Below are 24,808 nucleotides of genomic sequence, written 5' to 3' on the forward strand. Positions count from 1 at the left end.
GTGTCTCCAGGAGGTTGCTCCTTGCAGAATGATGAAGGGTGAGGTTGCATGACTCACAGCCTGGCATGCCACTGGTACAGTGAGAGTTTTTAGGCCTTGGGACCATCAGGCAGCAAAGCCAGTAGGAGATAGAGCCATTGTAACAAAGAATGCGATGTTCTCCAGTTACCATCTGGCTCTAAGCTCCAGCGTACAAATCTGACCGTAATGCAGCATCAGTTCAGGTAACAGAGAGGATCAGAGCCCTTACCATTCGCAATAGGTTGGAGTCCATATCCCAATGAGGGGCTCCTCATGGAGACTAAGCTCCCCTCTCCAACTCACAGACAAGCCGGGGAAAGATTTATGGTTCTGGAGGGTGGGATGGGAAAAGTGAAATACAGAGTCTGAGGTGTTGGAGGGTTCAGGGGCTCAGCCATGGGTAATGGTCTTCACTTCCTCCTCCACAGGACCCCAGCTCGGCTGCTGGGCAGATGAAGGCAGCTCCTTCACCCATGCATGTGCATTACCAGCAACTTCTTAGTTTACACAGTATATACTTGGGACATAGAAAACACCTGGGAGGTTTTTCTCTAACAGAATAATCACTCTGAAGATAAAATAGAATCTTTGGCTCATTGTAAAGGAAGGGGCCTGTGATTTAAGGCCAAGCAGATTTGTGATGCAGCCTTAGCTCTGAAACTTACTAGTTGTGAACCTTGGGTAAGGACCTCAGTGACCCAGCTTCAGTTTCCTCTTCTGCAAAAATGGGCTGCTTCTATTTCAAAGGGTTATTTAAGGACCTAATGAACATGTGTACAGGCACATGCACAGAGGAGACACAGAGGAGACACTCAACAAATGTTAGTGTGTTCCCTTCCATTGGAGGCTGGCAGGGATATTCTGACTCTAAAGTGGCAAGTCTAGCATAAACGTGCTTTGAGAAGCTGTAGAGGAAACCCCAATGCTGGAGGACAGTGGGCAGAGCACTGACTACGGGGAGGGAGTATGGGATTCTTTAATGCCAGAGGTTGAGTTAACTGCTGTGGTTTTCCAACTGTGTCCTTTGGAACTCAGGGGCCTACTGGGGGTAGGAAAAGGGGAGGAGGAGTGTGGATCTGAAAATCAAGTGGTTAGGGCTTTGGGTACCCTAGATAGGAATAATTTTTTTCTGTGTGAAACACTGGGATTCCATATAAAGATTGTTTGAAAAAGGATTCCAAGGCTAAAACAAACAAACAAACCAAAATCTGAAAACTGCAGAGAGAAACAATCCAGAAGGCCACTTTGAACACAAAGGCTCCATAGCATGGAGCAGAGCTTCATCAATGATTAAAAGAGGGGTTGGCTAGATGACCTGAATCCATGGGCAAAATTCCTCAGGGAGAGGGTGGAGCAGGAAATAATACTGATTTTTACCAGTGAGAGGGATAAGGGGCACTAAATCATAGACTCAAAGCCAAGGGGCTGTCTTGATGAAAGATAGTGGAAGGCAAAAGTTCTTGGGAAACTTCCATGATACTGTTTTACTGATTGTTCCCCCTAGTGCAAGTTAAGAAGGGTTCTCTTAGGCTCTCCTAAATGCACAGGGATGGGCATTTTAGAGAGAGCTCTTTGGGGACCCAGCACCCCTCTGCACCAATATAGAATCTTTCTCCAATACCCCATTGCAGAAGCATGAGCTGTCTGCAGGTGGCTTCACAGCCCTTACCTTCTTTAGCTCTTCCTGGACGCTCTGGCTGTTGTCTTCAGAGGACAGACTTTCCTTCTGGTTCTCAGATTCTGTCTTGGGCTCAGACTCCTGATCCTCCCCTGAAGAAGTCTCCTTTTCACTCATTTTCATTGCTAACTCATACAGCCTGTTTCTCCGTTTCTCCTCTGTGGTGTCTGTGAGAGTCCGGGGGTCCCGAGCCTCATTGCTGATGTCTGTCTCTGATAAGTCATCTGACACCTAAATGAAAGCCAGAATCATGAGATGAGGAGCCCTCTGCTACAGCCATGTTGCTTCTTATTCCCAATAACCCCTGAGTAAAGGAACATAGGAACATATAGTCTAGGAAAGTAACAGCTTTCTTACCTGGTCTGCTGTCTCTTCAGATGGACTTTTAGTTTTTACCTTTACTTTCTCAAATGCATGAATTTGAGAAGGTAAGCCTCTTTACTCAGAAAAGTGTTTGAATTCATTTTTTTTTCATTCACAGACTACTCTCTGAGCTCTCACCATGGGCAGCACTGTGCTGGTGCAAAGGATGCTTGGAGAACCTGACCAGCCCTTGCCTGGGCCAGCCCTGTAATGAAGGAGACACACTAAAACGTTCCATATTAACTTTTAAAAATTGATACCTAATAATTGTACGTATTTATGGGATACATATGATATCTGATACATGCTTACATTATGTAATGATCAAATCAGGATAATTAAGATATCCATCACCTCAAACATTTGTCATTTCTTTGTGTTGAGAACATTCCAAATATACAATAAATTATTATTTTTAGAGACAGGGTCTCATTGTGTTGCCCAGGCTGGAGTGCAGTAGCTATTCACAGACATAATCCCATCACTGATTAGCATGGGAGCTTGGAGCTGCTTTGTTTCCAATCTGGGCTAGTTCACCCCTCCTCAGGCAATCTGGTGGTCTCCCGCTCCCGGGAGGTCACCATATTGATGCCAAACTTAGTGCGGACACCCAACCAGCACAGCACATTACAGCCCAGAGCTCCTAGGCTCAAGCGATTCTCCTTGCCTTAGCCTTCCAAGTAGCTTGGACTACAGACACATGCCACCATGCCCGGCTCAAATAAACAATAAATTATGTTAACTACAGTTCTCCTACTGTGCTATCTAACATTAGAACTCATTCCTTCTATCTAACTGTATTTTTGTAACCAGTAACCAATAGGGTGGGAATGGAGAGGAAGAGGTATTGGCTAATGAGTACTAACTTTTCATGGTGGTTCAGTGCAGAGAAGATGATGTTTGTGGCTGGGATGTGGGGAAGGGAAGGGATTCTCACAGCCCATAAATAAGCACTTGATGGGAGGGGTTGAGGATTAGGGAAAGCTTTCCTGCAGAAGGGACTCTTGAGTTGAGATTCAAAGTTAACAGTCACCCAGCTAAAAGGGAGAGAGGGAAGAACAATATTCTAGGCAAAGGGCCAAAGTTTTGAGATGGTGCAAGGACCTTGCACATATGTAAGGAATATTGTTTGACATTCCCTTAATAATTATATCTCCTGCTCCAACCCTCCACTTGCTGAATATCTCCTAAACTCCTTCTGTGAGTAAACCCTTTACCAGGCCTGGGGAACTCCAGGAAGACATAGAGAGTGTGACTCTTACTCTATTCTTGGCCTTCAGTTAGACAGATGTGTGTTGAAGTGTTCATATGTATATAATGTGGCATACAATTGGGGTCACTGTACCCAATTTTACTTTTTGAGTTTCCTCTTGGAGTTGTTTTATCTATTTGTAGGGTTTGATATTTTATAACTTTTATTCTCTTAGAGGGCTTCTGAAGAACAAGAAGAGAATTTACTTATTTTTTAAATAAAATATAACTCATTACAATTACCACATGGGTTCACTGGACTTTTTATAAATCTAAGATACATAATGGGATCTTTGTGATCGTATTTTTTCTATCTTTTGAAACATTTTGCTATTTCATCATCCAGGGAATTATTTTTCATCATTACTCACCCTCACCAATTATTCCCAATTATGCTAAAAAAATTGAAAAAATAAATAGAATAATGAAATTGCCTAGAAGGATGATTCAATAGTGACATAAATCATCACTATTTTGAATCTGCTTTTAGCTTTCACTGCATACAATTGAAAATTCCAAAAACTGACAGAGAACAACATTTCACAATCATTAGATGACTCAGAAGATGAATTCAAAGAGGACAGCAGGTCTCTAGATTCTAACAATAATGGTGAAATGGGTTATATTATTGAAATCTCAGACTGAGAGTCTTCAGATGACAGTGTCCTAGGTGAATTTTCTCAAGCTCAAGAATTGATGAGTAAATATTATCAACAATATTAATAAGGATGGAAAAGAAGTATGGTCTTTTCATCCAGTTACTCATTCAGCAGGAAGGACTTCATCACACAACATTTTGCAGCAATAATCTGGGTATCTTGTTTTTTAAAAAGATATGTGACACGTTCTTTCATACTTCGTTTGTGTATCAATTTTACTTGAGACAGTTTGTAATTGGATAAATTCTAAAGGAAGATGTCTATCCAAAGGTGATTAGAAGAAAACAGATGACATAGAAATGAAAAATATCACTGAATAATTAAGAGAAAAACATCTATTGGAAGTGACTATTTTTTTTTCGGTCCCGAGTGAAAATCAGTGATGAGGGACACATGTGAAGTAACCTGTGCTCCTAGCATGCTTGAGAAAGGGGAATTCCTTTGCCTGGGATGTGGAGGTGGTCCACAGGAAGAATGACCTCTGAGCAGGTTCTCAAAATAAGAGGAACATTTTAATACGTCGCCAAGGAACAGGCATTCTTGATGTAGAAGCAGCAGGACCAATAGGACCCAGGGCGCATGAAGCTGCTTGCATAGTTAGAGGGATAAGATTCAGAAGTGGAGAGCATGGGGAGCCAGGTGGTATGGAAAAATCAGGCCTGGGTCAGTCTGCAGAGGGTTAAACACCAGTCTAAGGAATAGGGCTTTAATTATCAAATAGATTTTCTGCTACTGTTGTAATATGCACTAAATTAGCCAGGAAGTCAGCAACTGGTTACAAACTCAGCCATGGTGACCTTCTCTTTTCATCTCTATACATGGAACTGTCAATTCATCTTAACTCTAGTTTACTTTTATTAATATTAAGCTTTGGCCTAATTATTGCTTGAATATATAGACCATGAAAGACTAATTTACAAGGCTAAAATAGTTAACTCAAAAGATGAAACCTGCTTAACATGATTTGTCCACATTTCATGTCTATTTATCACAAGAAATTATGAATTATTGTGATTCAGTCTACATCCAGCAAACACGTGTTGAGCACCTACTATGTGCTAAGCACTGTGCTTTACTGGGGCTCAAAGGTGGGAGTGACACTGTTCCTGCCCTACTGGAGTTGACGGTGTGGTGGAGAGAGGAACATTGAACCAGACAATTGTAACACACTGGGGAACAGAATAGCCACATGTAAGGGTTTGATGAAACTCAGAGGAAGGGCCCTTATCTGGTTGGTTGAGGTGGATATTGTCAGAAAGGGGAATTAGAATAGATAACTGAGCAAATCTTAAAGAACGGAATCCTAAAGATTATCAAGACATACCTCAAGTTTTATTGGAGCAGCAAGAATCATAATGCTAAGTGATGGTTCTTGAGTTCACAGAAAGACAAATCGTATGCACACAGATCTGATGCCCAGATGAGATACCATAAGCATAACTGGAAGCATCATTATTAAAAGCCACAAGAACTTCAAAAATAACAGTATTATTTGGCCATATAATATTCATCAAGTAGATTAACAAATATTTACATCTCCAGATAAAAATAGGTGTTTTTAGCCTGCAAAAGGTTAAGCAATCCCTGCCCTATGTTATAAACTCACACATATTTCCCCCCATGAGCTGATTTTAATTTTCATGATAGCTGAGACAATAAATGCTAAGTTGGGATCTTGGCTGATATGGAGTCCATGGATGGGCCTCTGTGGACCGCCGATATTGTTCACAAACTTTGGTATGCATGCACACTTTTCTAGGATGAGCATTACTAGTTTTCATTAGATTTTCACAGGAGTCCATGCCTCCAAAAGGCTAAGAAATACTGATAAGAATAAACCTACTTCCTAGTAAGACAACAATAGATGGGTACATGTTGATTGAACAGGAAATGGGGAGCTTACAGTTGAATTCAGAGAAAGGAGCAGTGAGGAGGTTTGTGTTTAAAGCCAGTTGGGAACCAGAATTTAGAGAAAATAAGGGTGCTGCTGAGTCTTCAGCCAAAAAAAAAAATGCTCTTCTACTTCAAAGGGACCCCGATTATCACAACAACTTCACGGAAATACCAAACATACTCACTGTGTTGGACAGTGAGGGACATAAGCAGATCACAGAGAAGATTATGAACTCAGGGGAGAATCCTGAGGAGCTTTTGCAGGGAGGGTGGGGGGCAGTGGGAAATAATGAAATTCCTTATGGGCAAGCGGGATAACTATGAGCAATGTCTGTATCTGGGTACAAAACATTTAATCTGAAAATCAGGGTTGCTTGCCCACTGGTGTGGTGTCTCAGACTCCCCACCTTATAAATCGGTATTTGTACGTGTAATGGGACATTATTTTGAAAACAAGAAAGCAGTGCTTTTCATTTCCCATTAAAACTGCATTCCCTTGTGTCTTTATTCTTTTTTTTTTTTTTTTGAGACGGAGTCTCGCTCTGTCGCCCAGGCTGGAGTGCAGTGGTGCAATCTCGGCTCACTGCAAGCTCCGCCTCCCGGGTTCACGCCATTCTCCTGCCTCAGCCTCTCCGAGTAGCTGAGACTACAGGCACCCGCCACCACGCCTGGCTAATTTTTTTGTATTTTTAGTAGAGACGGGGTTTCACCGTGGTCTCGATCTCCTGACCTCGTGATCCGCGCGCCTCGGCCTCCCAAAGTGCTGGGATTACAAGCGTGAGCCACCGCGCCCGGCGTTGTGTCTTCATTTTCTTAGGCTAAACCATAAGCATTTTACCCCAGGGAAGGTGACTGTAGATCCAGAACTGATCATTGATCAGTTCACTCCATTAGCTGTTTAGGGTAACAAAAGGCTCAAAAGACAGATTTTGTGAACATGGACAGAGGGTTTCTAGAGATGAATCTGTTCAAAAGCCAAATTTCACTTCTCCTTCTATTGAAATCCAGAGAGAAGCAGCTTGCAGGATGCCTATGACCTCTGACCCCCCACCTCATGATGATATGGGGCAGCAGAATCAGAGTGCAATTACCCCTGATAAGGGGCTTCCGAGGGAGGCCGAAGGGGGGCTCAAGGGTCCCTCCTGGCACCTGTGTGGCATAGAGGGCACCCAGAAGCAGGGTCATGGAAGATTGCTGGTGACATTGTAATAAAGTAGCTGTCGTGGGATTGGACAGCCAGGGCCAGGTAGCTGACATGTGTGAGAGCCACTCTGGCGCCCATGGAAGGGCTGCTGGCTTCTGATGGAGCAGGACAGGGAACAGACCAGATTCCCAGGTCTTAGAACATTGGCAGCAGATGCCAGTGAGGCAGAGAAATGACCTGACGAGCAGGGTCCCCATCACTGCAGAGTCCTGCAAGGACCCAGAGGACACCATCTAGCTCTAAGATGCCCCGCAACCATGAGGACCCTACAAGCTCCCCAATATGCTCTCCAAGACATCCAAGGCAGAGAAAGTGGAGGGTTTGGAGGACTGATTATTTACCTAGGAAAGGCAGGTTTAACTGGAAAGAAAATGGAAAACAATTTAAATCACAAGAGGCCAAGTTTTCTTTGAATTGGTTGATTTACATTCCTAGCTAGCCAGAATGGGGAGGCTAATGGGGAAGTTTAAGGCAGTTACTAAGGAACAAAAAGTTGCCTCTTCCTTGAACACTTAAATGTAGTGTGTGGCCAGGAGTGGTGGCTCATGCCTGTAATCCCAGCACTTTGCGAGGCTGAGGCGGGTGGATCATTGAGGTCAGGAGTTTGAGGCCAGCCTGGCCAAAATGGCAAAACCCCGTCTCTACTAAAAAAATTAGCCGGATGTGCTCACTTGAACCGAGGAGATGGAGGTTGAAGTGAGCTGAGATCATACCACTGCACTCCAGCCTGGGCGACAGAGTGAAACTCTCAAAAAAAAAAAAAAAAATATATATATATATGTATAAATTATATATATATAAATATTACATTATATGTATTTATATATAATTTATATTATATATAATTATATATGATATATATTTATATAATATATAAATATATATTATATAATATGTGTATATATATAAATATTACATTATATGTATTTATATATAATTTATATTATATATAATTATATATGATATATATTTATATAATATGTATATAAATATATATTATATAATATGTATATATGTTTATATATTATATATTATATAATGTTTATATGTTTATATATTATATGTGCAATATATAATATATAATAAAATATATAAATATATATAAAATATATATATTTATATACAAACTATATATAAAATATATATTATATATAAAATATATAAATTTATAAAATATATAAAATATATAAATATATATTTATATATAAAATATATATAAAATATATAAAAATATATTTATATATAAAATATATAAAATATATATAAAATATATAAATCTATTTAGATATAAAATATATATAAAATATATAAATCTATTTAGATATAAAATATATAAAATATATAAATATATAAATATATATTTATATATAAAATATATAAAATATATATAAAAAATATATATTTATATAATATATTACATATAAAATATATATAATATATAAACATATATATTTATATATAAATATATATAAATATATATGTTTATATATAAATATATATAAAAATATATGTTTATATATAAATATATATAAACATATATGTTTATATATAAATATATATAAACATATATATTTATTTATATATATTTATATATAAAAATATAAACATATATAAAATATATAAATATATATTTATATATAAAACATATATAAATATAAATATATATATAAAACATATATAAATATATATTTATATATAAAATATATAAATATATATTTATATATAAAACATATAAATATATAAATATGTATTTATATATAATATATATAAAATATGTAAATATATATTTATATATAAAACATATATAAATATGTAAATATATATTTATATATAAAATATATACAAATATGTAAATATATATTTATATATAAAATATATACAAAATATGTAAATATATATTTATATATAAAATATATACAAAATATGTAAATATATATTTATATATAAAATATATACAAAATATGTAAATATATATTTATATATAAAATGTACACAAAATATGTAAATATATATTTATATACAATATATACAAAATATGTAAATATATATATAAAATATATACAAAATATGTAAATATATATTTATATATAAAATGTACACAAAATATGTAAATATATATTTATATACAATATATACAAAATATGTAAATATATATAAAATATATACAAAATATGTAAATATATATTTATATATAAAATGTACACAAAATATGTAAATATATATTTATATACAATATATACAAAATATGTAAATATATATATAAATATATACAAAATATGTAAATATATATTTATATATAAAATGTACACAAAATATGTAAATATATATTTATATACAAAATATATAAAATATATACATATATATTTATATATAAAATATATAAAATATATAAATATATATAAAATATATAAAATATATAAAATATATAAATATATATAAAATATATAAAATATATAAAATATATAAATATATATAAAATATATAAAATATATAAAATATATAAATATATATAAAATATATAAAATATATAAATATTTATATATAAAATATATAAATATATAAATATATATTTATATATACATATTTATAAATATATATATTTATAAATATATATATTTATAAATATATAAATATATATTTATAAATATATATATTTATAAATATATAAATATATATTTATAAATATATATATTTATAAATATATAAATATATATTTATAAAATATATAAATATATATTTTTTATAAAATATATAAAATATAAATATATAAATATATATAAATATATAAATATATATATAATATATAAATATATATAAATATATAAATATATATATAATATATAAATATATATAAATATATAAATATATATATAATATATAAATATATATAAATATATAAATATATATATATATTTATGTGGAACTTGGAGACCCTGGCTAAAAAGAAATGCATATCTTTAAACACTTAACTATGGAATACTCCTAAGATAAGCCAATATAGTTTCTTAAACAAGAGACTTCTAATATGTTTTCAGTGGTGTGCAAGTTCTTTACAATAACCTTACATTTTGGTTTTCATCTCATTGATCACCTAAAAAAGAGGCAAGTTCTGGATTACCTGGGCCTCGGCCCCACAGCTGGGTGTTGCTGTGTGTGTAAGCTCTCCATTCTTATATCTGCATTTATATTTAGGGTGGTGCCAACATTTTTCTTAAATTAACAGTATTTAAAGTTTAATGCATATTTTCTCAAACTGGAGGTCTTCTAAAAATTCTTGAGGAATTTATTGAATTCTTCAGCTTAAGAAACACAAGGATAGAAATAAATGGAGAAGGGCCAGGTGCGGTGGCTCACACCTGTAATCCTAGCACTTTGGGAGGCTGAGGTGGGCAGATTATGAGGCCAAGACATCGAGACCATCCTGGCCAGCATGGTGAAACCCTGTCTCTACTAAAAATACAAAAAAATTAGCTGGGTGTGGTTGTATGCACCTGTAATCCCAGCTACTCGGGAGGCTGAGGCAGGAGAATCGCTTGAACCTGGGAGGTGGAGACTGCAGTGAGCCGAGATTGCACCACTGCACTCCAGCCTGGCAACAGAGCAAGACTCAGTCTCAAATAAATAAATAAATAAATAAATAAATAAATAAATAAATGGAGGTGAGGTGATGGGGATATGAGTGGTGGGGGAAGAAGGTACAAGACATTTCTCACTGCTGAGCACACTGTGTGGGTGCACACTCTACAGGGCACTGTGCACGGGATGTCGCACTCAAACATCCCAGCAGTTCCGGAACTCTGTATTGATGAGGACAAAGGCTGAGTGCACTGTCCAAGGTCACACTAGTGGATGGCTGAGCTGAAGGTGACCTGACCCTGAAGGCCAAGCTCTTCTCTTACACCAAAACAAGACTGGATGCTCCAAATTAAACCATGCTCGCTAAAAGGAAAACAGCAGAGCCACAAAGCAGGGAGAGAACCGAAGAGGCAAGGGGTTTAACCTCTTGTTTCAAAAAAGGGCTTAAGGGAGTGAGAAGATAATTTTTCTAGAATTCTTTCTGGAGATGAATACCCTGAGATTTCCTTAGAATACGGTCTTTACCTCAGTAACCCCAGTGATCTGTGCACACTGAAATCCAGCCTACTGTAATTAAAAAATTTTTTTTCTCCTATTTAGCCTCATCATCTTCCTTATAAAAGCAACCCCAGTCTGAGAAAAAGTTTTTCATAGAGGCTGTCTTTCACCTGCCAGTTTGTTTCAGGAGGCAAAGGGCAGGCTAGGCTCTGGGCTTTCTCCACCTTTCAAAAAAGAGTCCAGATAAAGGATAACTTTCAACAGTCACATGTTAACATTTGTTGAATATATCCTTGTGTCCTGGTGGCTCTCCTCATTCCTGTTGATGAAAGATACTGAATCTGACCTAAAAAACAAAGTTTCTGCAGCTTCCTTTTAGATTTTATTTTAGTAAACTTCAGAGAAAAGCTCCAGCTTACAGGTTAAACGACTCTAGGGCACTCAGTGTGGCAAATGTACATAGTTTTCCTTGCCAATCCTTTGGCACAGCTGTTCAGAGGCTGGAGACAAGCGGATGAGTTGTGGGGCTGCTGGACTCTGCTGCTGATCTGTCTCTCCCAGAGGACTTGGAACATTTCTGTCCCTGGTGTCTTAAAGGTAGAAGTTTTCCCTCTTCCAATGCATTGCTGTTCACCTAAAACTAGTTTTATTCACATGCTGTGAATAAGGCATTTGTTTTCCTTATAATTGGTGTGATAACAGCACCCAGACACATACACAAATATACACCAAACCCCTGGTCAGTGTCACACAGTGGAAACGGAAAGACGCCATCTGGAATCTTATAGAAATTAATATTATAATACATTTCCTATTGCCTCAAAGAGAGTCTCTCAAGGTTCTCTCATGGAGAACCCACCATGTGGAAGGACCTGCCTGGTTGGTGGAATTGCACAGAAGGTATGGGGACTAACTACCTGGTGATGAATTTGGTGAAGGATGTTATGAAATCTTAGCACCAGGATGTCATCTGGAAGGCTTATTTTTTAGCTTTTATTATTACAGATCAGTTGCCTTGGTACATAGATTCCATGATTTCTGAGTCCTTCATATTATTACATTGATTTTAAAAAACAAACAAGTGTGAATCTAATCTGGAGCACATCTCCCAATCTAGGAACCAAAACCTCCTGACTTGGTATCCACCCCTCCTCTGTGTGTTTTCTCATTGCTAATCTCCTATCTGATGGAATTAGACTATGCTATTTGTTGAAAGGGCAACCACTTAGTCCCCAGAATTATGGCAATTCCATATAAAATATCTGGAAAATTGCTAGCCTGGGCTTTTCAGGTGAATGTTTACATGAGGAATGGGCAAATTTAACCCATTTATGCCTGAGGTTGCAATTTTTTGAATTTTTGCAATCAGACCTTGGCGATGACCTTGAGCAGTCAGATAAATAACTCCCACATGCTTAGCGTTCCAATAAGGGAACATTAGGCATAATTCAGACACAATTATTTTCATACTGGCCACAATTGTTCTGTTGCTTTGTGGAGAAATCTGTTAGGAATAAAGCAGCACTAACAGTGGGTTTCAGTTTCGTTTTTTCTTTGACTCAGGATTGTGATAGGCATACACTAAGTTATGGGATCCATGGATTTGGGTGGTGATTCAGAACCTGGGCCTTAATGCCAGTGTGAGAGTCAGGATCAGCAGGAGGATTTCCTGGCAATCACGTGATGACACACAGGGCAGGGGTTGGAGTGAAGGGACTGAGTGTGCTCTAGACCCCTTTCTCTGCATTGGCCCTGAATGACTTGCTATCCATTTGAATGAGCTGGGCTTGGGTCCCTGCCATATGGAATAGAGAACTCAACATTTTCTTTCATGGAATTGACATGGTTTTATTGCTACATACAAGTAAAAGCCATAGTTGATAGTTAGCCCTGCTATTTAGTATCTACCTAAAAGAAGGTCCCAAATAATTTAACTATTGCTACAATAAAGTGATCATTTTTGGTGGATAATCCTTAACATCCAACAGACTCATATTTAAAAATCCTATATAGAGAGGCTCCAGACAGGCTCCTAATACTCCCCAAGATTGAATATAAAACTTTGTTGCATTTATGCACATTGTTTTCCTCCCTAGAGAGAAGACCTAGAGCAAGCTTGTTCAACCCGTGCCCCATGTGGCCCAGCACGACTTTGAATTGAGCCCAACACAAATTCATAAACTTTCTTAAAACATTACAATATTTTTTTTGCGATTTTTCTTTTAGCTCATCAGCTATCTTTAGCATTAGTATATTATGTGTGACCCAAGACAATTCTTCTTCTTCCACTGTGGCCCAGGGAAGCCAAAAGTTTGGATACCCTGACCTAGCATACTCATTAGGTCCTCAAAAGGGCCTATGATAAAAAGAAAATGTAAGAGGCATCATTTTTCAGCAAGTGTCTCATTTTCTAGACATGTTCTCTGCAACCAGTTTATCTTGGAAGGCACTCCTACCAATTCTTTTTCTCTAGGGGAATCAGTTGACAGACATGTGACTAAGATTTTTCTTCTGTGGGGTATTTGGTCACACCTGCTCTAAAGTCCTTCCAGGCTATTGTTTGTGCTTGCTGGGCTGCTGTGGACGTGGAGGTAAGTGGTGAGGAATGGGGGAGCAACTGTGCCTCAGAGCAGCTCTGCTTTCAGCCATATTATGATTTGTCTTCTCTTTATTTTTATTTTTGTGGGAGATACAACCTTTGGTACAAGTGAAAGTGCACTCCGCTGCCTTCTCTTTAGATTTCATTTAAGGGAAGCTTCTATGCCTAAAAAGATTTGAAAATCAGGGTGAAGAATTGAAAGGCAGAGGGGAATGATTACCCTTTGGTCTGTGTACTGCAAATAATTCCAATACAGTTCTGAGTAGATTTTAAGGCCTTGCCTAGGGATATTCTCTTGGTACACTTCAGAGGCAGGCAAACCTTCTGGGAGCCCCAATGTTCTCAGGGGAGTGTCACTACTACCTCCAACTCTGCTTACTGCCAACATGCATGCCTCACAAGCACTTGTCAGAGAGCATCCCATCGAAGGCAGAGCTCCACAACACTCACAAAACAGGGAGGGGAGCCGTGGGGAGGCAGCCTTCCCCTGCTCTCCATATCCCCACACTTAATCCTGGAGCAGCCCAGACAGCAGAGGTCAGTGCACTTTGGCCCCTCATCAGCCTGACTTAATTGAACAGTGCCTGCTGTGAAGTATTGGCCAACACTGAGTGACATTATGAGAAGCAGCCTCCAGAGTGTGAATCCATGGGAGCAGTTTAGAGCAGGGGCTGCTGTGGTCTCCATCCTCTCCACAAGGATCCACAGGATGAGTTTCTCTTGGATTTCAGCTCCGAGAGCAGCATCCTTTAAGGAATGGATTTATTGTTCTACTAGAGCTTCCATGACTTGGGGAGCTGCTCATGTCACTCTCCTTCTATTGTCTTCTAGTAACTCAGAGACAAATTTTTGGTATCTCTTGCCTAAGATTCATTCCATCAATTTTGTGAACGATCATTACTCCTAGCTTCATCTTATCTTTCCTACTCTGGTTTTCCCTTTGTCCTCCTTTTCATCATTATATTTTTATTTTATTTTCCCCTGTTCATATTTATGTAAGCCACTTTTTTTTTTTTTTTTTTTTTTTGAGACGGAGTCTCGCTCTGTCACCCAGGCTGGAGTGCAGTGGCACGATCTCGGCTCACTGCAAGCTCCGCCTCCCGGGTTCACGCCATTCTCCTGCCTCAGCCTCTCCGAGTATCTGGGACTACAGGCGCCCGCCACCACGCCCGGCTAATTTTTTTGTATTTTTAGTAGAGACGGGGTTTCACCGTGGTCTCCATCTCCTGACCTCGTGATCTGCCCGCCTCGGCCTCCCAAAGTGCTGGGATTACAAGCGTGAGCCACCGCGCCTGGCCGTAAGCCACTTTAAATTATTTCTGGAGCAAGGCATACGCCTATTAAATAAATGAATATTTACAGATGACTAGTTATAAAGAACTGGTAGTTTCTCACTATGGCAAGACTCTTAACATATTTTTAAAGAATAATTAGAACCTAGAATGCTAGGTGGGAGAAAGTTTACTCCAAGAAAACAAGTTTCACTAATGAGTATAACAAAAAATGAAACATTGGAGGAAATTAAAATAGCAGCCTCCTGCGATCCTGAAGTCTCAATCAACAAAAAATCAGCAGGTTTCCATTTTAAAATGGTATCTGGCAAACATCTTTCACACAAAATTTCCACCAAAACTGTGTGGGAAGATACAGAAAAAGATGAAAACCCACAACACTAAAAAGCAATTGAAGTCTGTTTGTTACCAGTAAATGAATGGCGAAATTTTTATTAAATACAAGGCTCACGAGTGCATCTGGAGATCCATTCACTCTCTACCTTTTCTAAGTAGTCACAATAATTGTTGACCCTCCTCCCAGTATTCTCTCAACCTCCAATCTTGGTCCAGAAATATTAAGATAAATGCTCACCATAAAACAAAGCAAAACAAACACCAAACAAACAAAAACACAACAGTTGAGCCTTCTATTGTGGCAGTGGGACTTTTTAAGCATCCGAGGAGAAACTCACTTCCAAGTCCCCTCGGTGCTTCCCTGTTTTATAGCTACTTAGAAAATGTATTTACTCTAAAATATTTAGGTGGGTAGGAGGAAGAACTAGCCATGGTACCATATTGCATCCTGGGAGGTGCAGTGATAAAGTGTAAGCCCTGGGGTAGAGACTACAAAAACCATGCAAAGTGTGTGATGGTGTCTGTTGTTTCTAATTCATTCATTCATTCATTATCTATATATTCAATACTGTGGCTAGGTTCTTAGCCATCTGATCAGAGAAGCATAATGCGAGGCAGTAAGTGTATAAGAAAAATCCCCTATCTTAAGCTAGCAGAGTGGAAATTATTTGAGGGCATTAGATATTGGCAAACAGTGAGGGTGGGGATAGCATTATCCTCATTTAAGAACTGCTAACAGGAAAAGTTAATGTGGAACCCATGGAAAAATACAGCAGAGAGAAGGAAACAAGTTAGCCTAAAGGCATCATGTGAATTTTACTAACAACCAGGACACAGTGTCTGATAGCAGTTTTGCATTCTCATTAGAGAGTAATAATACAGATTTTCAATTAAGAGGTATAAAAAGCTATAAGAGTTCAGCACTTAGACCAAAAGACTACAGGATAAGGTGAAATGGGGAGACAAGACAAAAGACTGCAGAAAAACTGAAAACACTGAAGCAGACACAGACTTGCATTTGAAGTCTAGACTTACAGAATTACACTTGCATTAATTCTGCAACAGCAGAATTAATATTCAAAAGAGATGGGGTTTTAGCCCATCTATGTCCATCAGGTGGTTGGGTTTAGGAGGATAGAAGAGTGTGTTCAGCAGTTTATGTTATGGATTGCATAGAGCAGGGGGTCCCCAACCTAGGGGCCACAGACTGATACTGGTCATTGGTCTGTTAGGAACCGGGCTGCGTAGCAGGAGGTGGGCAGCGGGTGAGCCAGCATTACCACCTGATTTCCGCCTCTTGTCAGATCAGGGGTGGCATTAGATTGTCAGAGTAGCGCGAACCCGACTGTGAACTGCACACATGAGGGACGAGACTTGTGCACTCATTATGAGAATCTAACTAATGCCTGATGACCTGAGGTGGAACAGTTTCATCCTGAAACCATCCCTCACCTCCCACGACCTGCCGCAATCCATAGAAAAACTGTCTTCCACAAACTGGTCCCTGGTGCCAAAAGGGTTGGGGACCCCGGGCATAGAGGCTCAGTGTGCAAAGGTATGTGTCAAGTGAGTGAGGCCAGGGATAAGGTAGAGAATGTGAGAAAGGACTCCTGCTTTCAGCTGACCTTGTCTGCTAATCTTGGCCCATGAGGTGAAGCATCTAGCAGAGAGTGAGATGACAGATGTACTTTGCATCTCCTAACATGAGTCCCTCACAAGACTCTAAAAAGATAGGAATTAGGAAAACTACAGAACAATGATGACAACAGTAAATAAGGGTGGAAAATTAGAGAAATGAAGGGAAATGAATGTGACCTTCAAGAGACAGGACCTTGTCTTATTAATGCCCAGAATAATGCATATATACACATGCAGTTTTGTCTCCAAAAAACAGAGAACATGTGTTCCTTCTAACCACACATAAAACATTCACAAAACTGATCATTTATTAAATCATAAAGGCAGTCTCAACAAATTCCCAACATTAGCAATTATGTAAGCCATATTCATTATTCATAATGCATACTAAAAATTAGTGACAAAACCAAAACAAAATGCAAAAACAAAGCAAAGTGTTATCCATCTCACTAACTTAATTTGATTAAAATGAGAATTACATTGGAAATGATCAATTACTTGGAAAAGTTTGACAATGGGCACATTGCATATCAAGCTAGTGGGGTGGAAACAAAACTGAATTTGAGGGAAAATTCATTAGCTATATTGGAAATATATATGAAATATTTTACATATCAGAATATATAGAAAAACATGTATGAAAACAAGAAAGTAAAAAAGAAGACATTAATAAATATAAAAGTAGAAATTAACAGACTAGGAAGCAAAAATAAAAAATCCCTGGGATTAATGAATGAAAGTAACAGCTGGTTCTTCAAAAACACCAGTAAAAAAATAAGACCGATAAGTTCAAGTAAGAAAAGTGGGAATGATAGAGAATGAGAATGAGAGCAAGAGAGAGAAAAAAATCTATAAACCAGAGGATGCATAATTATAGTGCAGAGAAATTTTTTTTAAAACATGATGAGAATATTAGGTATAATATTATATCAATACATTTGAAAATCTAGATTAAATAGATGATTGCATATGAAAATGTAAATTACTAAAGTGGATTTAAGAAGAGTTACAAAATCTAAATAGTCTAAAAACCAAAGAAGAAATCTATAAAGAAAGTAAAAGATCTGCGCCTATAAAGATGCAGCAGGCCTACATAGCTTAAAAGGTGAATTCTCCCAAACTTTCAGAAAATTATTATGTCATATAAAGTGTTCTAAAAATAATAGAAAATAGAAAATCCTTGCCATGTTCTTAGTATAACCTGATACCAAACTGAATGAGATAGCATCAAAATGGAAACCAACAAGTGGAATCTGGTTTTTATTAAAAAAACCATAATCAAGTAAAATTTATGCAACAAATGAAAAGATTATTCAAAATTGAGAAATCTGTTAATGTGATTTACAACATTAACAGATTATAGAAGAAAAAGCTGGCCAGGCACAGTGGCTCATGCCTATAATCCCAGCACTTTGGGAGGCCAAGGTGGGAGGATTGCTTAAGCTCAGGAGTTCAAGACCAGCCTGGGCAACATGGCAAGACCCCATTTCTACAGAAAAATAAAAAGAAATAGCTGGGCATGGTGATGAACTCCTATAGTCCCAGCTACTTGGGAGGCTGAGGCTGGAGGATCTCTTGAGCACAGAAGGTCAAGGCTGCAGTGAGCCGTTGTGCCACTGCACTCCAGCATGGGTGACAGAACAAAACACTGTCTCAAAAATAAAGTAAAATGAAATAAAAATAAAAAAGTCTATGATCATCTACTGCCAAAAAGCAGTCACATTCCTGATTTAAATTGTTTAGTAAGTTAGGAATAGATAATTTATCATTTTGATAGTATCTAATAAACTTAGAGCAAGCATCAAACTTAATAGTGAAACACTGGAAGCAGGTCACTAAGGGTAGCAGCAAGACAAAGGCAAGGTGCCAGATGTCATTACTATGTCACAGTGTAGCATAATTTGTCACCAATGCAATAAAACAAGAAAGAGAAATAAGTATACATTACAGGAAAAGATAAGTGTCATTACTTGTTGACAATATGATTATCTATCTGGAATAGCTAAGATGATCACCCAAAATACTACTGGAACTGAGAAGAGAATCCATTAGGGAACTAAGTTATAAAATGTAAACATGAAATTAACAGTTTCTATACACCAGCAAAAAGCAATTGGAATATGTAATAAATAAAATCTCATTTACAGTATCGACACAATGTATAAGATAATTAAAAATTACTTGACAAGAAAAGTATAAGAGCTTTGAAAAAAATCTATAAAACTTCACTGAAAGTAAGTAAGTGGGAATAAGTACCACATTATTGATAGGAAAGGCTTAATATTACAGAGATATCAATTATTCTGAAGTAGATACATACATTTAATGCAATTCCAATCAAAATTTAAAAAGACTTTTTTGCAACTTGAGATTTTAACAAATCATTTAAGTGAAGGACTGAGAAAAGCCAAAATGCTTTTAGAAAATGATACCATCATTTTCTAAAAATCCACAACAGTGAAGAGAAGACCATCCACCAGATAGCAACATATATTATAAGGTTATTGTAATTAAAATAAAATAGTATTTGTACAGGAATAGGGCTTCTAGATCAATGGAACAAAATAGAAAGTAAAAAAATAAAACAGGCTTATAGAAATAAAAGGTTAAAATATACTAAAGGGGCATCTCAAACCAGTGGATAAATGATAGATTATTTAATAATAATTTTGTGACAAATGTTTAATTTGAAGGTTAGATCTTATCACATATCACCCAGAAGGATAAAGTACAGATGGTCTAAAGGGCTAAACTGAAAATACAAAACTACAAAGGATTAGGAAAAAATTGGAAAAAAATCCTTAACCCTTGCAAATTTAAGGCCTTAAGGCACCAAATACAAAAATAATAAAGGAAATAACTGATAATAACCAAAAGTAATTGATAAATTATTATGAACAAAAAATTTTGTGTGTAAAATATACTTAAGGCAAAAGAGACAAGGAGAGAATAGTTTCACGTGTAACCATGAAAGATCTGAAATCTATTATATAATTAGAAAATAAAACTAATTCCTAAAAATCAGTAAGAAAAAGACAAATAGTCCAATAAAATAACACATAAAAAGGTATAAATGTAAATTGCATATCAAGGCTAGTGGGATGGACAAAAGAAGAAAAGTGCAAATAGCTTTAAACACAGGAAAAATTGCTCGATTTCAGTAGTAATTATGAAAATGTTAGCCAAAGAGGATTTTTTTCTTCACATAAAATTGGCAAAAACTTAGCAGACTGACAACACTATTGTTGACAACATGAGAGAACATACTCACACACTGTTATGGCTATGTAAATTGCTATGAAGTTTTGGGAGCTTAATTTGGCAAGTCTATTTTAAAATTAAAGACCCATATACTCCTCCAGTCAGCAGTTCCACTTCTTGTACTTGTATAAAGAGGTTTGTGCTACAATACTCTCTGCGGTATTGTTTATAAAATCAAAACACTGAAAAAGTCTTTAAATATCCTATTATCCGGCGTACTGTTTATAAAATCAAGACATTGAAAAAGTCTTTAAATACCCATCATTATGGAACAGTGGTGAACCAAGGGGGTCAAGGAGTTAGATGTTGGAAGCCACTGAACCAGGCGGGAAGAGTATGTTATCACTAGCATTGCTTAGAATTGTCTGGACATGGTGCAAGGTGAAAATAAGACTGACTTTTATTGGATCTATTATTGTTTTAACATTCTCCACAGACAATGCATCCCCTATTGCACACCCTGGATAGACTTCTATAACCCCCACAGAACCCCCTTGATACACCATCTCAGTGTAATCTTTTGCAGGTTGAATGCCTAGGTCTGTGTGCCTTGTAACCTTGGGTCCTCTGGTTTTTGGGTGTGCACTGTGAAAAAAAAAGTACCCACTTGTTACTGTTGCACCCTCAGTTCTTACTGTTTCAAAAAGTTCCCGGAAAAAGCTCAGTCCAGGAAAAACAAAAACTGGCTGGATCCCAGAGATGCCTGAGTTGGAGATGAGCTTTGGTGAACTTTCCTCATTACCATACTACAGGCCCCTCCCAGGGAGGAGCTTATTCCCCATTTTCTATACGGGCTACTATGTAGAAACATGATGGGCAACTGCACCAGTGCTATTTTGTCTCCACCTCTATATACAATGACTCAGCTAAGCAGCCCAAGAAAAGCCCTGTTTTCACCATTGTTTGGGGAGGCGCTGCTTTGAGGAGCTATCCCCAGTGTCCTTCTTACTTGTTGCAGGTAGTAAAATCCTCTCCTTAATCCTCCTTGGTTTTGGTCATCGGACTGTTTTTGAACTCACCAGTTGTTGTGGGTAACATGGTGACACCTCGGTGACACCTCTATCCCTTACTGTTAGGAGAAAGCAGTGGAAACATATGGATAGCATGTTGCCAATTTTGCTAAAACACAGATACATTTACTGAACTATATTTCTAAATGTACTTTATGTATGAATGCACAAGATCTGCATGGATTCACACCCAATGCACTTGCAGTCATTTTGGTGGAGATGACAGGGATTTAGGGTTGTGGTCAAGGGGAATTGCATCTCTATGTTTTAAGTATTTTTTCCATTATACTATATTCACTTATTTATATAATTAAAAAGTAAATGACTTAAATAAATAAATATAAATATATATATGACATATATATGAAGAAAACTGCCCCAGTAAATGAAATCAAAGGGAGAATTAGAAAGGTGAGGGCCTGATGCAGTGGCTTATGCCTGTAATCCTGCACTTTGGGAGGTTGAAGTAGAAGGATCGTTTGAGCCCAGGAGCTTGAGACCAGCCTGGGCAACACAATGAGACTCTGCGTTAAAAATAATGATCATAATAATTAACCAAAAAAAAAAAAAAAAAAAAAACAAAACCCATCGGGGTTTTGATGTCTCTGGAAGTGCAGCACCATCCCCACCTAGTGGAGAGGAGTGGGCACTGCCACTAGCTCAAGGTCACTCCCCGGGAGGCAGAGGCAGTGCCTCTTCTCTTATCAATGCCTTGCAAAGATTAGCAGTAGAAGACAAATTTCAAACCACTTCAGAATAAATAGTAAGCTAGTTGAGGTGGAGACGTGACATTTTACACCTGCAAGTGAATCATGCAGACAAACCCTCAAGAGTATCCCTTGATGTAAGTCATTCCATGTTTCTGGACAACAGTCTCCACTTGAGCTAGACAATAATGATTCACACTTGAACCAAACTTTTTACTTTTATTCTATGATCATAACAATCCCATGAAACAGATTTTTAATGATCTTCTGTTTTACGGGGGGAGAAAATGAAGGCTTGGACTAAATAAAAGACCTTTTCTAGGCAATATGTTAGCAGGTCAATCAGGATTGATACCAAATTCTATGACTTGAGGACCTGAGTCCTCAATTGTCTTCATGGGGGCCTCAGGACCAGGGATGTGGCTGAGGCATTCATAGAAGATCTTGTAGAAAACACTGGTGAAATCTTGGACCATATCTTTGGACCTGCATGAGTTATCTGCAGCCACAGGGGACAGTTTCTGGCCAAACTAAGAGTATAGGTAATGGCAGCTGGGCTCCGCAAGGTTTGGTATTGAGTTGACAGTGATGTGCAGGTCTTCACCAGAAGAGGTGGAGGCAAGGGCAAGGGCATAGCAAAATCAAAGGCACAGGGCTGGGAATGAGCAGGATGTATTTAGAGAATATAAAGTTAGTCTGGTTGGGAGCCCATGAATTATCTGAAATTGTAAGCAAAACCATTTGTGCATGTGTGAGTGTGTGTGTATAAAAGTGCATTTTTAAAGGGAGAAAATTCGTGGCTTTAATCACATTTTTCTTGAACTAAACCATGTGGGAAGAACTACTGAAGATCCGGAGAAGAGGTCTGATGTGGACTAAAGAATCACAGAATATTGAAATAATGTTTACTGAGACCTAGTATCACATCTCAGACAGAGCTTAGCTCTTTATAAACATCTCCTTCACTTGTCACGAACACCCTTTGAGGTGGGTTCTAATATCATCTTCATTTTACAGATGAGGAAACTGAGAACTAGAGAAATGCCTTGCCCAAGGCCACACAGTTGGACCTGAACCCAGGCAGTCTGACTCTAGATCCCTCACCCTAAACCCAAGGCCAGTGGCCCTCAAACTTGAGTGCACAGTAGAATCATCAGGAGGGCTTGTTAAAACAGACACGGCTGGGTCCCATGCCCAGAATCTCCAATTTGGCAGATTTCTAATAAGTTCCCTGGTGGTGCTGATGCTGCTGGTCTGGGGACCACACTCACAAACCACACTTTGAATTCTAGGCTGTCATCCCCAAAGAGGATGTGGAGTCCCAAAAGTTGATGTGACCTGTCTAGAGTCACTCAGCTACTTAGCAGCAAAACCAAGATGAGAATCTCGGTCTGTGGATTCCAAACCCAGGACTCTATGCCACTTGTGCTTGGAGTAGGGCACATCCTACCTAAAGGGTGTGTGTGCATTTGCACTCATGCACTTCCATTACCTGACGTGTGTCCAGATCCCGGAGCTGGGCGCTGGGGGATGATGGTTCTTTGCTTGGCTCTTCTGAGCCCAGTCGGGCTCTTCTCCACCTCCTGGCCCGCCGGTCTGTGGTGTAGGGGGACTCCTCTGGCTCGCTGCTGTCCGAGGTCTCCCTGCTGGCCACCTGGGGGTTGAAGTTCACGTCCAGCTCTCCATGCAGGCGCATCTTCTCAGCTGCAGGGTTCCTGGGGGCCTTCCTCTGCAACCAGGACAGTCTGGCCTGGTGCCCAACTTCTCGGGAAGAGCCCGCAGAGGAGGTCTCTGAGTCAGAGCACATGGCCTCAGGGTTGGGGGAGATTGCGGAGGATGGGGAGGCAGCTATGGGGCCTTGGTCAGAGCTCTGGGCCTGTGTGGGCTGAGGCTGGGGGTTCCTGGGCAGGGCCCGGGACCTGGGACACAGCTTGCTCAAGGCCTCACTCCAGTCAAAGTCTTCCTCGCTATCGGAGCCCATCTCATCGTAGGCAGATGCCACACTGGAGGCCACCTCCAGGGCCTGAAATGTCCCGCTCTTAGGTTTGGCCAGTAGTCGGGTGGGGGGTGGAGCGCCATCCTTCAGGGCTACCCAGTTCCCGTCAGGGCTCTGCAAAACTGGGGCCAGGTCTGTGGATGGAGAGGATAGAGAAAACAGAGAGGGGCTGTTATCATTTTAATGCAAGATGAAGTTGCCACTTGTTACCTCCCCAAGAGTGGCTTGTGGGGCTGTTGGAGAACAGTTGCCTTTAGGAAGCCCAGGAAGGCAAACCCAATTGGTGGGCAGAGTTCAAAGTTCCCCAAGGAATCTCTTGAAAGCCCAAAGGGTCCCAGTGCTTCACAGATGGAGAGAAACTTGGAAATCTGGCTCCTATTTCAGTCTACTGGGGTTGACACCATCTCAGTCTCCTCAGCACTGCCCCACTCCTGCCCCAGGCTTGCCTGGAAGGGGAGGGGAGAGGGCTGCAGTTGGCAGTACCAGCTTCTGGCTCTTTGACCTTGTCTTTTGGATCCTTAGTTTCCCCTCACTGATGGGAAACAATTCCACCACCTGCCCTGGGAGACCTCAGAGGTTAACACATCTGCTCTTGGCTCTTTTATAGATCCTACTTTGTAACAGTCTCCTGAGATAGGCACATAGGTCTATTTTTAACTCAAGGAACATGCCTCACTCTGGAAAGGACTTGAGGCCAAATAACTTTGGTATTTCCAATCTCATTTTACGGATGAGGAAATGAAGATGAGTGAAGTTAAGTAACTTGTTAAAGGTCACAGAGATGCTAACTTGTAGAGTGAGGACGAGGTGCATCTTCTACCTGACT

At 38.5% G+C, this 24,808-nt stretch overlaps 1 protein-coding gene and 1 long non-coding RNA gene across 3 annotated transcripts in view; one reads left to right on the forward strand and one right to left on the reverse strand.

Annotated features, from left to right (window-relative positions):
• Positions 1 to 2,480, forward strand: part of LOC129484218 (uncharacterized) — a 258,163-nt gene extending 255,683 nt beyond the window's left edge. The window contains exon 5 of the long non-coding RNA XR_010114194.1: positions 2,181 to 2,480. This is a non-coding gene — a long non-coding RNA (uncharacterized lncRNA). The remainder of the gene's footprint in view (positions 1 to 2,180) is intronic.
• MYRIP (myosin VIIA and Rab interacting protein) overlaps positions 1 to 24,808 on the reverse strand; it is a 484,292-nt gene that overhangs the window by 64,943 nt on the left and 394,541 nt on the right. For both annotated transcript variants that reach the window (XM_055281804.2, XM_055281797.2), the window contains exons 10-11: positions 23,479 to 24,116; positions 1,691 to 1,930 (exon numbers count right to left, since the gene is read on the reverse strand). In XM_055281804.2, coding sequence (XP_055137779.1) covers positions 1,691 to 1,930; positions 23,479 to 24,116 — 878 coding nt within the window. The remainder of the gene's footprint in view (positions 1 to 1,690; positions 1,931 to 23,478; positions 24,117 to 24,808) is intronic.

The sequence above is a fragment of the Symphalangus syndactylus genome, chromosome 1 (assembly GCF_028878055.3).
Source record: "Symphalangus syndactylus isolate Jambi chromosome 1, NHGRI_mSymSyn1-v2.1_pri, whole genome shotgun sequence".
Lineage (NCBI taxonomy): Eukaryota > Metazoa > Chordata > Mammalia > Primates > Hylobatidae > Symphalangus > Symphalangus syndactylus.